The sequence below is a fragment of the Salvelinus namaycush genome, chromosome 2, assembly GCF_016432855.1.
Source record: "Salvelinus namaycush isolate Seneca chromosome 2, SaNama_1.0, whole genome shotgun sequence".
Lineage (NCBI taxonomy): Eukaryota > Metazoa > Chordata > Actinopteri > Salmoniformes > Salmonidae > Salvelinus > Salvelinus namaycush.
Window position 1 is genome coordinate 58,853,873 of NC_052308.1, and position 14,442 is coordinate 58,868,314.

Sequence of the window (14,442 nt, forward strand, 5' to 3'; positions counted from 1 at the left end):
TACTGTGCAAAACTTTTAGGCAGGTGTGAAAAAATGCTGTAAAGTAAGAATGCTTTCAAAAATAGACATGTTAATAGATTATATTTGTCAATTAACTAAATGCAAAGTGAGTGAGCAGAACAAAAATCTAAATCAAATCCATATTTGGTGTGACCACCCTTTGACATCTTCAACAGGATAACAACAATAAGCACACAGCCAAGACAACGCAGGAGTGGCTTCGGGACAAGTCTCTGAATGTCCTTGAGTTGCCCAGCCAGAGCCTTGACTTGAACTTGATTGAACATCTCTGGAGAGGCCTGAAAATAGCTGTGCAGCGATGCTCCCCATCTAACCTGACAGAGCTTGAAAGGATCTGCAGAGAAGATTGGGAGAAACTCCCCAAATACAGGTGTGCCATGCATGTAGTGTCATACCTAAGAAGACTTGGTGTTTCAACAAAGTACCGAGTAAAAAGTCTGAATACATATGTACAGTTGAAGTCGGAAGTTTACATACACCTTAGCCAAATACATTTAAACTCAGTTTTTCACAATTCCTGACATTTAATCCTAATAACAATTCCCTCTCTTAGGTCAATTAGGATCACCACTTTATTTTAAGAATGTTTCAGAATAATAGTAGAGAATGATTTATTTAAGCTTTTATTTATTTCATCACATTCCCAGTGGGTCAGAAGTTTACATACACTAGTATTTGGTAGCATTGCCTTTAAATTGTTTAACTTGGTCAAACGTTTCAGGTAGCCTTCCACAAGCTTCCCTCAATAAGTTAGGTGAATTTTGCCCCATTCCTACTGACAGAGCTGGTGTAACTGAGTCAGGTTTGTAGGCCTCCTCGCACACACACACTTTTTCAGTTCTGCCCACAAATGTTCTATAGGATTACCACCACAATCAGATGCGGGCACTAAGACCGCACTCAGTCAGCTGTATAAGGAAATAAGCAAACAGGAAACCACTCACCCAGAGACGGCGCTCCTAGTGGCCGGAGACTTTAATGCAGGGAAAACTTAAATCAGTTCTACCAAATCTCTATCAACATGTTAAATGTGCAACCAGAGGGAAAACAATTCTAGATCACCTGTACTCCACACACAGAGACGCGTACAAAGCTCTCCCTCGCCCTCCATTTGGTAAATCCGACCACAACCTATCCTCCTGATTGCTGCTTACAAGCAAAAATTAAAGCAGAAAGCACCAGTGACTCGGTCTATTAAAAAATGGTCAGATGAAGCAGATGCTAAACTACAGGACTGTTTTGCTATCACAGACTGGAACATGTTCCGGGATTCTTCTGAGGACATTAAGGAATACACCACATCAGCCACTGGCTTTATCAATAAGTGCATTGAGGACGTCGTCCCCACAGTGACTGTACGTACATACCCCAACCAGAAGCCATGGATTACAGGCAACATTCGTACTGAGCTAAAGGGTAGAGCTGCCGCTTCAAGGTGCAGGACTCTAACCCGGAAGCTTACAAGAAATCCCACTATGCCCTGCGACAAACCATCAAACAGGCAAAGCGTCAATACAGGGCTAAGATTGAATCATACTACACCGGCTCCGACGCTCGTCGGATGTGCCAGGGCTTGCAAACTATTACAGTCTACAAAGGGAAGCACAGCCGCGAGCTGCCCAGTGACACAAGCCTACCAGACGAGCTAAATCACTTCTATGCTCGCTTCGAGGTAAGCAACACTGAGGCATGCATGAGAGCATCAGCTGTTCCGGATGACTGTGGGATCACGCTCTCCATAGCCGACGTGAGTAGGACGTTTAAACAGGTCAACATACACAAGGCTGCGGGGCCAGACCGATTACCAGGACGTGTGCTCCGGGCATGTGCTGACCAACTGGCAGGTGTCTTCACTGACATTTTCAACATGTCCCTGATTGAGTCTGTAATACCAACATGCTTCAAGCAGACCACCATAGTCCCTGTGTCCAAGAACACAAAGGCAACCTGCCTAAATGACTACAGACCCATAGCACTCACGTCTGTAGCCATGAAGTGCTTTGAAAGGCTGGTAATGGCTCACATCAACACCATTATCCCAGAAACCCTAGACCCACTCCAATTTGCATACCGCCCAAACAGATCCACAGATGATGCAATCTCTATTGCACTCCACACTGCCCTTTCCCACCTGGACAAAAGGAACACCTATGTGAGAATGCTATTCATTGACTACAGCTCAGCGTTCAACACCATAGTCCCCCTAAAGCTCATCACTAAGCTAAGGAACCTGGGACTAAACACCTCCCTCTGCAACTGGATCCTGGACTTCCTGAAGGGTCACCCTCAGGTGGTGAGGGTAGGTAGCAACACATCTGCCACATTGATCCTCAACACTGGAGCTCCCCAGGGGTGCGTGCTCAGTCCCCTCCAACTCTCTGTTCACCCAAGACTGCATGACCAGGCACGAGTCCAACACCATCATTAAGTTTGCAGACGACATAACAGTGGTAGGCCTAATCACCGACAACGATGAGACAGCATATAGGGAGGAGGTCAGAGACCTGGCCGGGTGGTGCCAGAATAACAACCTATCCCTCAACGTAACCAAGACTAAGGAGATGATTGTGGACTACAGGAAAAGGAGCACCGAGCATGTCCCCATTCTTATCGACGGGGCTGTAGTGGAGCAGGTTGAGAGCTTCAAATTCCTTGGTGTCCACATCAACAACAAACTATCATGGTCCAAACACACCAAGACAGTCGTGAAGAGGGCACGACAAAGCCTATTCCCCCTCAGGAAACTAAAAAGATTTGGCATGGGTTCTGAAATCCTCAAAAGGTTCTACAGCTGCAACATCGAGAGCATCCTGACCGGTTGCATCACTGCCTGGTACGGCAATTGCTCGGCCTCTGACCGCAAGGCACTTCAGAGGGTAGTGCGTACGGCCCAATACATCACTGGGGCAAAGCTGCCTGCCATCCAGGACCTCTACACCAGGCGGTGTCAGAGGAAGGCCCTAAACATTGTCAAAGACCCCAGTCATAGACTGTTCTCTCTACTACCGCATGGCAAGCGGTACCGGAGTGCCAAGTCTAGGACAAAAAAGCTTCTCAACAGTTTTTACCCCCAAGCCATAAGACTTCTGAACAGGTAATCAGGAAATGTAAATGTAATCAACGGTTACCCGGACTATTTACATTGTGTGCCCCCCCCCCCCATTTTACGCTGCTGTTACTCTGTTTATCTTATATGCATAGTCACTTTAACCATACATCCATATACATACAACCTCAATTGGCCCGACCAACCAGTGCTCCCGCACATTGGCTAACTGGGCTATATGCATTGTGTCCCACCAACCCCTCTTTTTACACTACTGCTACTCTCTGTTCGTCATATATGCATAGTCACTTTAACCATACCTACATGTACATACTACCGCAATAAGCCTGACTAACCGGTGTCTGTATATAGCCTTGCTACTCTTATTTTCAAATGTATCTTTACTGTTGTTTTATTTCTTTACGTACACACACACCTTTTTTTTCGCAATATTGGTTAGAGCCTGTAAGTAAGCATTTCACTGTAAGGTGAAGCTGTAAGGTAAAGCATTTCACTGTATTCGACGCACGTGACAAATAAACGTGGATTTGATGTCAGGGCTTTGTGATGGCCACTCCAATACCTTGAATGTTGTCCTTAAGCCATTTTGCCACAACTTTGGAAGTATGCTTGGGGTCATTGTCCATTTGGAAGACACATTTGCAACCTAGGCTTAACTTCCTGACCGATGTCTTGAGATGTTGCTTCAATATATGCACATAATTTTCCTCCCTCATGATGCCATCAATTTTGTGACGTGCACCAGTCGCTCCTGCAGCAAAGCACCCCCACAACATGATGCTGCCACCCCTGTGCTTCACGGTTGGGATGGTGTTCTTCGGCTTGCAAGCCGCCCCCTTTTTCCTCCAAACATAACGATGGTCATTATGTCCAAACAGCTCTATTTTTGTTTCATCAGACCAGAGGCCATTTCTCCAAAAAGTACGATCTTTGTCCCCATGTGCAGTTGCAAACCGTAGTCTGGCTTTTTTACGATGGTTTTGGAGCAGTGGCTTCTTCCTCGCTGAGCGGCCTTTCAGGTTATTTCGATAGAGGACTCGTTTCACTGTGGATATAGATACTTTTGTTTCCTCCAGCATCTTCACAAGGTCCTTTGCTGTTGTTCAGGGATTGATTTGCACTTTTCGCACCAAAGTATGTTCATCTCTAGGAGACAGAACGCATCTCCTTCCTGAGCGGTATAACGGCTGCGTGGTCCCATGGTGTTTATACTTGCGTACTATTGTTTGTACAGATGAATGTGGTACCTTCAGGTCTTTGGAAATTGCTCCCAAAGATGAACCAGACTTGTGGAGGTCTACAATTGTTTTCTGAGGTCTTGGCTAATTTCTTTTGATTTTCCCATGATGTCAAGCAAAGAGGCACCGAGTTTGAAGGTAGGCCTTGAAATACATCCACAGGTACACCTCCAATGGACTCAAATGATGTCAATTAGCCCATCAGAAGCTTCTAAAGCCATGACATAATTTTCTGGAATTTTCCAAGCTGTTTAAAACTCATTTTTCAACCACTCCACAAATTTCTTTTTAACAAACTATAGTTTTGGCAAGTTGATTAGGACATCTACTTTGTGCATGACACAAGTAATTTTGCCAACAATTGTTAACAGACAGATTATTTCACTTACAATTCACTGTATCCAATTCCAGTAGGTCAGAAGTTCACATACACTAAGTTGACTGTGCCTTTAATGACTCCAACCTAAGTGTATGTAAATACCAACTTTAACTGTAATATTCATTTTTTATTTTAATACATTCGCTAAAATGTCTAAAAAACAGTTTTTGCTTTGTCATTATTGGGTATTGTGTGTAGATTGATGAGGGAAATAATAAATGTAATACATTTTAGAATAAGGCTGTAACATAACAGAATTTGGAAAAGGTCAAGGGTCTGAATACTTTCTGAAAACACTGTAGGTTTGGTGTTGTTGATGTTTGATACTGTGAAACTTTGGGAATAGCTCACAGAATAGCTCATGATAACTTGGTTGGTACAGGCGAGCACATCAGCGGTGGAGCTCGATTGATTGCTCTCTGTCTCATGGAAATAGTTGCAGTGTTTAGCTGTATATAGCCAGCTAACTAGTTGGTTGTTTTGTCTTGTTTCTACCTATTTAATTCATATGACAACGGCCCAAGCTGCTTACTGTAGCTAACTAACTAGTAAATCTTTCAGCCGAGTGTAGCGGTAAATTTGGCCTGCTCTCACGAAGCGTCAACTTCAGCTGTCCATTTCACTAGCTAGCATTACAGACAACTAGCCACCGAAATGAAGGCTAGAGTAATTTGTGTTTATCTGTTGGGTTTAGGTTAGGGTTTGTCATGTTTGCTTGGTGCAGATATCCACAGGCTATACATTGCCTCGTTTTCCTATTATTTGACAGCTTAGCTGTCCTATTAGAGTAGTAGATTCCTGCGCAGCGGAGCTCATATAATGAGTTGGATATTTGTTTACATAGCCAGCTAACAAGTTGATTGTTCTGTCCTGTTTCTAATGATGCAACTGTCCCAGCTTCGTAACTAAATCGGCTAACTCTGTAGTTAGTCTGTCAGGCAAGAGTTGATTTAATAAACTCAGCAAAAAAAAGAAACATCCCTTTGTCAGGACCCTGTCTTCCAAAGATAATTCATAAAAATCCAAATACCTTCACAGATCTTCATTGTTTCCCATGCTTGTTCAATGAACCATAAACAATTAATGAACATGCACCTGTGGAACGGTCGTTAAGACACTAACAGCTAACAGACGGTAGGCAATTAAGGTCACAGTTATGAAAACTTAGGACACTAAAGAGGCCTTTCTTCTGACTCTGAAAAACACCAAAAGAAAGATACCCAGGGTCCCTGCTCATCTGCGTGAACGTGCATTAGGCATGCTGCAAGGAGGCATGAGGACTGCAGATGTGGCCAGGGCAATACATTGCAATGTCCGTACTGTGAGACGCCTAAGACGGCGCTACAGGGAGACAGGAAGGACAGCTGATCGTCCTCGCAGTGGCAGACCAGGTGAAACACCTGCACAGGATCGGTACATCCAAACATCACACCTGCGGGACAGGTACAGGACGGCAACAACAACTGCCCGAGTTACACCAGGAATGCACAATCCCTCCATCAGTGCTCAGTGTCCACAATAGGCTGAGAGAGGCTGGACTGAGAGCTTGTAGGCCTGTTGTAAGGCAGGTCCTCACCACACATCACCGGTAACAACGTCGCCTATGGGCACAAACCCACCGTTGCTGGACCAGACAGGACTGGCAAAAAGTGGTCTTCACTGACGAGTCGCGGTTTTGTCTCACCAGGGGTGATGGTCGGATTCACGTTTATCGTCAAAGGAATGAGCGTTACACCAAGGCCTGTACTCTGGAGCGGGATCGATTTGGAGGTGGAAGGTTCGTCATGGTCTGGGGCGGTGTGTCACAGCATCATCGGACTGAGCTTGTTGTCATTGCAGGCAATCTCAAGGGAAGACATCCTCCTCCCTCATGTGGTACCCTTCCTGCAGGCTCATCCTGACATGACCCTTCAGCATGACAATGCCACCAGCCATACTGCTCGTTCTGTGCGTGATTTCCTGCAAGACAGGAATGTCAGTGTTCTGCCATGGCCAGCGAAGAGCCCGGATCATAATCCCATTGAGCACGTCCGGGACCTGTTGGATCGGAGGGTGAGGGCTAGGGCCATTCCCCCCAGAAATGTCTGGGAACTTGCAGGTGCCTTGGTGGAAGAGTGGGGTAACATCTCACAGCAAGAACTGGCAAATCTGGTGCAGTCCATGAGGAGATGCACTGCAGTACTAAATGCAGCTGGTGGCCACACCAGATACTGACTGTTACTTTTGATTTTGACCCCCCCCCCCCCCTTTGTTCAGGGACACATTATTCCATTTCTGTTAATGACATGTCTGCGGAACTTGTTCAGTTTATGTCTCAGTTGTTGAATCTTGTTATGTTCATACAAATATTTACACATGTTAAGTTTGCTGAAAATAAACGCAGTTGACAGTGAGAGGACGTTTCTTTTTTTTGCTGAGTATACACACACACACACACACACACACACACACACACACACACACACACACACACACACACACACACACACACACACACACACACACACACACACACACACAGAGAATGGGGAATGGGAGCCTATTTGCCATGTCACAGCCTAGGACTAAAGCGAGTCGTTTTGGAGTTGTTTTTAAAAGTGGTAGGAACTTCTATCTGTTCCAGAGCTTGTAATGGATTTCAAAAAGACAATGGACGGGGTTGACCATCTTGAGCAACTGAGGAGCTATTACAATGTTGGATGCACTGGCAGAAAATGGTGGAAGTATGTGTTTTGGGGGATGCTCAACATTGCCATCATAAATGCGTACATTGTGGGGAACTCTGCAAAGGCCCCTTCCCAGAAACCCCAGGCTCTGGTCCCTGAAGGCATTCAAAATGCAGCTTGTGCATTCACTTTGGGATATGGCTACAGTGGCAGGAAGAGGGGAGGACCGAGTTGTAACTAATTTGAAAGCAGGTGAAGTTTGAAGGGCGCAAGAGAGGGAGTGGTGTGCATCTGGAGTGAACACAGGGCAAAGAGTGGGAGATGTGTAGAAATGTATTTTGGGTGCTCTACGTGTTCTGTTCCACTTTGCAGGATGGGGCAGTGCTTCCAGAAGTTCCATGACATGTTGTAGGCTAAACGCCAATACTAAAGTGACAGTGTGAAATAAGAATTTCTCCTACAAATCTTTTGTTGTCTCTGAACAGTTGTGTTTTGTATCTTCTCTATCGAATACTTGTTGCGTTCACTGAATTGTTGTCAAAATAGGCTACTATTTCTACATTTTGTGTCAGGCCTGGTCTGTACTAAATCTTATTGAGAGAGCTAACCAACATTTTGAAAGATTCTCTGAATAATTTGAATTTTTACAATGATACAGAAGTAGGAATTGTTGTCAATCAAATGGCCTACTTTGTGTGGGTTTTTAAATACCATCTGAATATCATCCTCTCATCACATTTTGGATAATTGTTTTATTTATATGAAAATAATATTTACAAGTATCATATATTATACTTTATACATTTTAAGTGAGTAATTTACAACAATTTAAATAGTCTAGGGTTTTTTGTATTTACACAATGGAATACAAAATGAGTGTTATTCCTACTGACATGAATGTGGTATCATACAGTACATGACAAAATGTATGTGGACACCTGCTCATCGAACATCTCATTCAAAAATCATGGGCATTAATATGGAGTTGGTCCCCCCTTTGCTGCTATAACAGCCCCCACTCATCTGGGAAGGCTTTCCACTAGATGTTGGAACATTGTTGCGGAGACTTGCTTTCATTCAGCCACAAGATCATTAGTGGTCGGGCACTGATGTTGGACGATTAGGCCTGGCTCGCAGTCGACGTTCCAATTCATTCCAAAAGTGTTCAAATGGGGTTGAGGTCAGGGCTCTATTCAGGCCAGTCAAGTTCTCCCACACCGATATCGACAAACCATTTCTGTATAAACCTCGCTTTGTGCACGGGGGCATTGTCATGCTGAAACATGAAAGGGCCTTCCCCAAACTGTTACCACAAAGTTGGAAGCAGAGAATCATCTAGAATGTCATTGTATTATGTAGCGTTAAGATTTACCTTCACTGGAACTAAGGGGCCTAGCCCGAACCATGAAAAACATCCCCAAATCATTATCGCTCCTCCACCAAACTGTACAGTTGGCACTATGCATTGGGGCAGGTATCGCTTCCATGGCATCCTCCAAACCCAGATTCGTCTGTCGGTGGTGAAGCGTGATCCATCACTCCAGAGAACGCCTTTTGTGGCTGAGCTGTTGTTGCTCTTAGACGTTTCCAATTCACACTAACAGCACTTACAGTTGAGCGGGCAGCTCTAGAAGGGCAGAAATTTGACGAACTGACTTGTTAGAAAGGTGGCATCCTATGACGGTGCCACATTGAGGGTTTTTCTTTTTTTTACTATTTTCTACATTGTAGAATATTAGTGAAGACATCGAAACTATGAAATAACACATATGGAATCATGTAGTAACCAAAAAAGAGCAAAACAAATCAAAATATATTTTATATTTGAGATTCTTCAAATAGCCAAACTTTGCATTGATGGCTGCTTTGCATACTCTTGGCATTCTCTCAACCAGCTTCATGAGGTAGTTACCTGGAATACATTTCAATTAACAGGTGTGCCTTCTTAAAAGTTAATTTGTAGAATTTATTTCCTTCTTAATGCGTTTGAGACAACCAGTTGTGTTGTGACAAGGTAGAGGGAGGTATTCCGAAGATAGACCCAATTGGTAAAAGAACAAGTCCATATTATGGCAAGAACAGCTCAAATAAGCAAAGAGAAATTATTCCATCATTACTTTAAGACATGAAGGTCAGTCAATAAGGAACATTTCAAGAACTTTGAAAGTTTCTTCAAGTGCAGTCGCAAAAACCATCAAGCGCCATGATGAAACTGGCTCATGAGGACCGCCACAGGAATAGAAGACCCAGAGTTACCTCTGCTGCAGAAGATAAGTTCATTGGAGTTACCAGCCTCAGAAATTGCAGCCAAAAGAAATGCTTCACAGAGTTCAAGTAACAGACATCTCAACATCAACTGCTCAGAGGAGACTGCGTGAATCAGGCCTTCATGGTCGAATTGCTGCAAAGAAACCACAACTAAAAGACACCAATAATAAGAACAGACTTGGGCCAAGAAACACAAGCAATGGACATTAGACCGGTGGAAATTTGTCCTTTGGTCTGGAGTCCAAATTGGAGATTTTTGGTTCCAACCGCCGTGTCTTTGTGAGACGTGGTGTGGGTGAACGGATGATCTCCGCATGTCTATTTCCCACCGTAAAGCATGGAGGAGTTATGGTGTGGGAGTGCTTTGATGGTGACACTGTCTGTGATTTAATTAGAATTCAAGGTACACTTAACCAGCATGGCTACCAGAGCATTCTGCAGCGATACGCCATCCCATCTGGTTTGAGCTTAGTGGGACTAGAATTTGTTTTTCAACAGAACAATGACTCAACACACCTCCAGGCTGTGTAAGGGCTATTTTATCATGAAGGAGATTGATGGAGTGCTGCATCAAATGACCTGGCCTCCACAATCCCCCGACCTCAACCCAATTGAGATTGTTTGGGATGAGTCGGACCGCAGAGTGAAAGAAAAGCAGCCAACAAGTGCTCAGCATATGTGGGAACTCCTTTTAGACTGTTGGAAAAGTATTCCAGGTGAAGCTGGTTGAGAGAATGCCAAGAGTGTGGAAAGCTGTCATCAAGGCAAAGGGTGGCTATTTGAAGAATCTCAAATATAAAATATATTTTGATTTGTTTAACACTTTTTTTGGTTACTACATGATTCCATGTGTTATTTCATAGCTTTGATATCTTCACAATTATTCTACTATGTAGAAAATATTATAAATAAAGAAAAACCCTTGAATGAGTAGGTGTTCTAAAACTTTTGACCGGTAGTGTGTGTGTGTGCGTATAGATATATAGATATCTATATATACACCTTTCAAAAGTGAAGGGTCATTTAGAAATGTCCTTGTTTTTGAAAGAAAAGCACATTTTTTGTCCATTACAATAGCATCAAATTGATCAGAAATACAGTGTAGACATTGTTAATGTTGTAAATGACTATTGTAGTTGGAAATGGCAGATTTTTTATGGATTATCTACGTAGGCGTACTGAGGCCTATTATCAGCAACCATCACTCCTGTGTTCCAATGGCACGTTGTGTTAGCTAATCAAAGCTTATCATTTTAAAAAGCTAATTGATCATCAGAAAACCATTTTGCAATTATGTTAGCACAGCTGAAAACTGTTGTTCTAATTAAAGAAGCAATAAAACTGGCCTTTTTTAACCTGGTTGAGTATCTGGAGCATCAGCATTTGTGGGCTCGATTACAGGCTCAAAATGTCCAGAAACAAATACCTTTCTTCTGAAACTCGTCAGTCTATTCTTGTTCTGAGAAATGAAGGCAATTCCATGTGAGAAATTGCCAAGGAACTGAAGATCTCTTACCACCCTGTGTACTACTCCCTTCACAGAACAGCGCAAACTGGCTATAACCAGAATAGAAAGAGTGGGAGGCCCCGGTGCACAACTGAGCAAGAGGACAAGTACATTAGAGTGTCTAGTTTGAGAAACAGATGCCTCACAAGTCTTTACCTGGTAGCTTCATTAAATAGTACCCACAAAACACCAGTCTCAACGTCAACAGTGAAGAGGCAAACTGTGAAGACTATTTCTTCCTAACAACGACAGCCAACTTAGCCAAACATGGAATGATTTAACAAAAGCGCATTTGCGAAAAAAGCACAATCGTTGCACGACTGCACCTAATCATAAACATCAATGCCTTTCTTAAAATCAATACACAGAAGTATATATTTTTAAACCTGCATATTTAGCTAAAAGAAATCCAGGTTAGCAGGCAATATTAACCAGGTGAAATTGTGTCACTTCTCTTGCGTTCATTGCACGCAGAGTCAGGGTATACGCCACAGTTTGGGCTGCCTGGCTCTTTGCGAACTAATTTGCCAGAATTTTACGTAATTATGACATAACATTGAAGGTTGTGCAATGTAACAGGAATATTTAGACTTATGGATGCCACCCGTTAGATAAAATACGGAACGGTTCCGTATTTCACTGAAAGAATAAATGTTTTGTTTCGAGATGATAGTTTCCGGATTCGACCATATTAATGACCTAAGGCTCGTATTTCTGTGTGTTATTATGTTAGAACTAAGTCTATGATTTGATAGAGCAGTCTGACTGAGCGATGGTAGACACCAGCAGGCTCGTAAACATTCATTCAAACAGCACTTTTGTGCGTTTTTCCAGCAGCTCTGATGTTTATGACTTCAAGCATATCAACTCCCAAGATTAGGCTGGTGTAACCGATGTGAAATGGCTAGCTAGGTAGCGGGGTGCGCGCTAATATCGTTTCAAACGTCACTCGCTCTGAGACTTGGAGTAATTGTTCCCCTTGCTCTGCATGGGTAATGCTGCTTTGAGGGTGGCTGTTGTCGATGTGTTCCTCGTTCGAGCCCAGGTAGGAGCGAGGAGAGGGACGGAAGCTATACTGTTACACTGGCAATACTAAAGTGCCTATAAGAACATCCAATAGTCAAAGGTATATGAAATACAAATGGTATAGAGAGAAATAGTCCTATAATTCCTATAATAACTACAACCTAAAACTTCTTACCTGGGAATATTGAAGGCTCATGTTAAAAGGAACCACCAGCTTTCATATGTTCTCATGTTCTGAGCAAGGAACTTAAACGTTAGCTTTTTTACATGGCACATATTGCACTTTTACTTTCTTCTCCAACACTTTGTTTTTGCATTATTTAAACCAAATTGAACATGTTTCATTATTTATTTGAGGCTAAATTGATTTTATTGATGTATTATATTAAGTTAAAATAAGTGTTCATTCAGTATAGTAATTGTCATTATTACAAATACATTTATTTATTTATTTATTTGTTTTTTATTTATTATTATTATTATTATATATATATATATTCTTTTTTTATTTATTTTTTTAATCGGCCGATTAATCGGTATTGGCTTTTTCTGGTCCGCCAATAATCGGTATCGGCGTTGAAAAATCATAATCGGTCGACCTCTAGTAAGGATGCATATGCAGTAGACCCATTTGAGGTGTCGAAAGGGGTGAAGTACGCACTGTGAAAAGTGGAGTTTGTCAGAGTGAACAGGAGTTGTCTTATTTAGATTTAATTGTATTTCTGAAGAATAGAGGAAGATTGCAGTGAGCCTCAAAAGAATCCGGACAACAGAAGTTTTGAACTTTGGAGTACATCAACTGTCAAAGGAATCATCTCAGGGGTGACGACGGATGTTCAGGTTGAATACCTGAAGAGAAATCCTGGTGTGATTGGTGCCCGGCGTCTGACCCGTTGGGTGAATGGAGAAAAATAAGAAAGTATGTCGGTCCTGTTGTTTTTTGATACAGAGCAAATACCTACGCATGTGAAGTTTGATTATGTAAGATACGCTGTAAGAGCTTTCTTCCCCAAACCATTGCAGTGAAAGAATTGTAAAGGATTTGGCCATGTTTCAAGTGAGGTGCAGACGGACAGAGTATACTGAAGAATGGTGTGTAGAAGGACACCGGTGTTCAATTGTGGTGGGGATCATGATCCCGAGTTCCTAGAGTGCCCTGTAAGGGTGAAGGAGATTGAGGTTGCAAAAGTTAGAGCGGTTAATCAAATTTCCTATGCGGAGGTGATTAAAAGGTTAGAGAAAACAAGTGATGGTTGTGAAGATATGGTAGTGGACCGACCACAGCCTGGAGTAAATGTTTGCTGCCAGTCAAAAGATACCCTAAAAAAGGTGGATTTTATGGCGTTCATTGCCACAGTTATAAACTCTACGGCACAAGTCTCAAAGAAGTCTAAGAAACTGGACATTATTGTGGCTGCGGCAGAAAAGTTTTTGGGCCTGTGTAGCGATCAGATCTGTTATATTTTTTATCAGAAAAGTTTTTGATTTAGTTTAGCTTATTTATTTTTGTGGGGGAATCCTGTTTCCATCCCGTACAGTAGGTGGCGGGATGCACATAACATTGTGCGATCGTCAATATACCATAGAAGAAGTACAGAACATGTAAGGTCCTATGACTATAAGGAATAATGTTAGGCTACTTTAGTCCACTATTGTGCTAAGGATTGCGATGACAACACTGTGAAAGCAAATTGAAAACATTATAACAATATCGTTCGTGGAATTTGACCGGGATACGTATACATGTATTACAATAATAGGTAGAATTCCTTACGGATGTAGTAGGCTTTGTGAATTGGAACACATCTGTAGCGAGTTGGTAAACATGCTAACAGCTTGGATATACAGTAGTTACTATCTCAACAACCACTGTTATTTCCCGACTGTCTAAACTCCTGAAGGCTACTCCAAGTTCCTACATTGTAGTCAGGTTACTAATAACAATGTCTTTATTGGTAGCATATCAATGGTTTATCAAAAAAGAGGACAATGTATAGCTAAAATCCCTTTTACCTTGTATACATCTCCGTAGGTCCCGCTCCCAATTCTCTGTATTAGCTCGAAATCCTCTTGCGGATTTCGCCTTGAAAGGTCGAAAGTGGAAGCCATTTTTAGGTCCCCGGTTTAGTTATCCAGTCGCTATATTTGTTGTAACACTGACACCACATATAACGAAAAACATACAATATAAACACACGTCGTCAGAAAATATCACTGCCTGACTTCACTGTAACTTTAACATGGCCTCCTCTGAGCACTGCGCGTGCGCC

The 14,442-nt window shown here is 42.5% G+C and overlaps 1 protein-coding gene across 4 annotated transcripts in view; it reads right to left on the bottom strand.

The window, feature by feature from the left end:
- map4k3a (mitogen-activated protein kinase kinase kinase kinase 3a) overlaps positions 1–14,411 on the bottom strand; it is a 94,607-nt gene extending 80,196 nt beyond the window's left edge. For all 4 annotated transcript variants that reach the window (XM_039015836.1, XM_039015829.1, XM_039015821.1 and 1 more), the window contains exon 1: positions 14,186–14,411. In XM_039015836.1, the coding sequence (XP_038871764.1) occupies positions 14,186–14,281 (96 nt within the window). In that variant the 5' untranslated portion in view covers positions 14,282–14,411. The remainder of the gene's footprint in view (positions 1–14,185) is intronic.
- Positions 14,412–14,442: the final 31 nt, after the last annotated feature.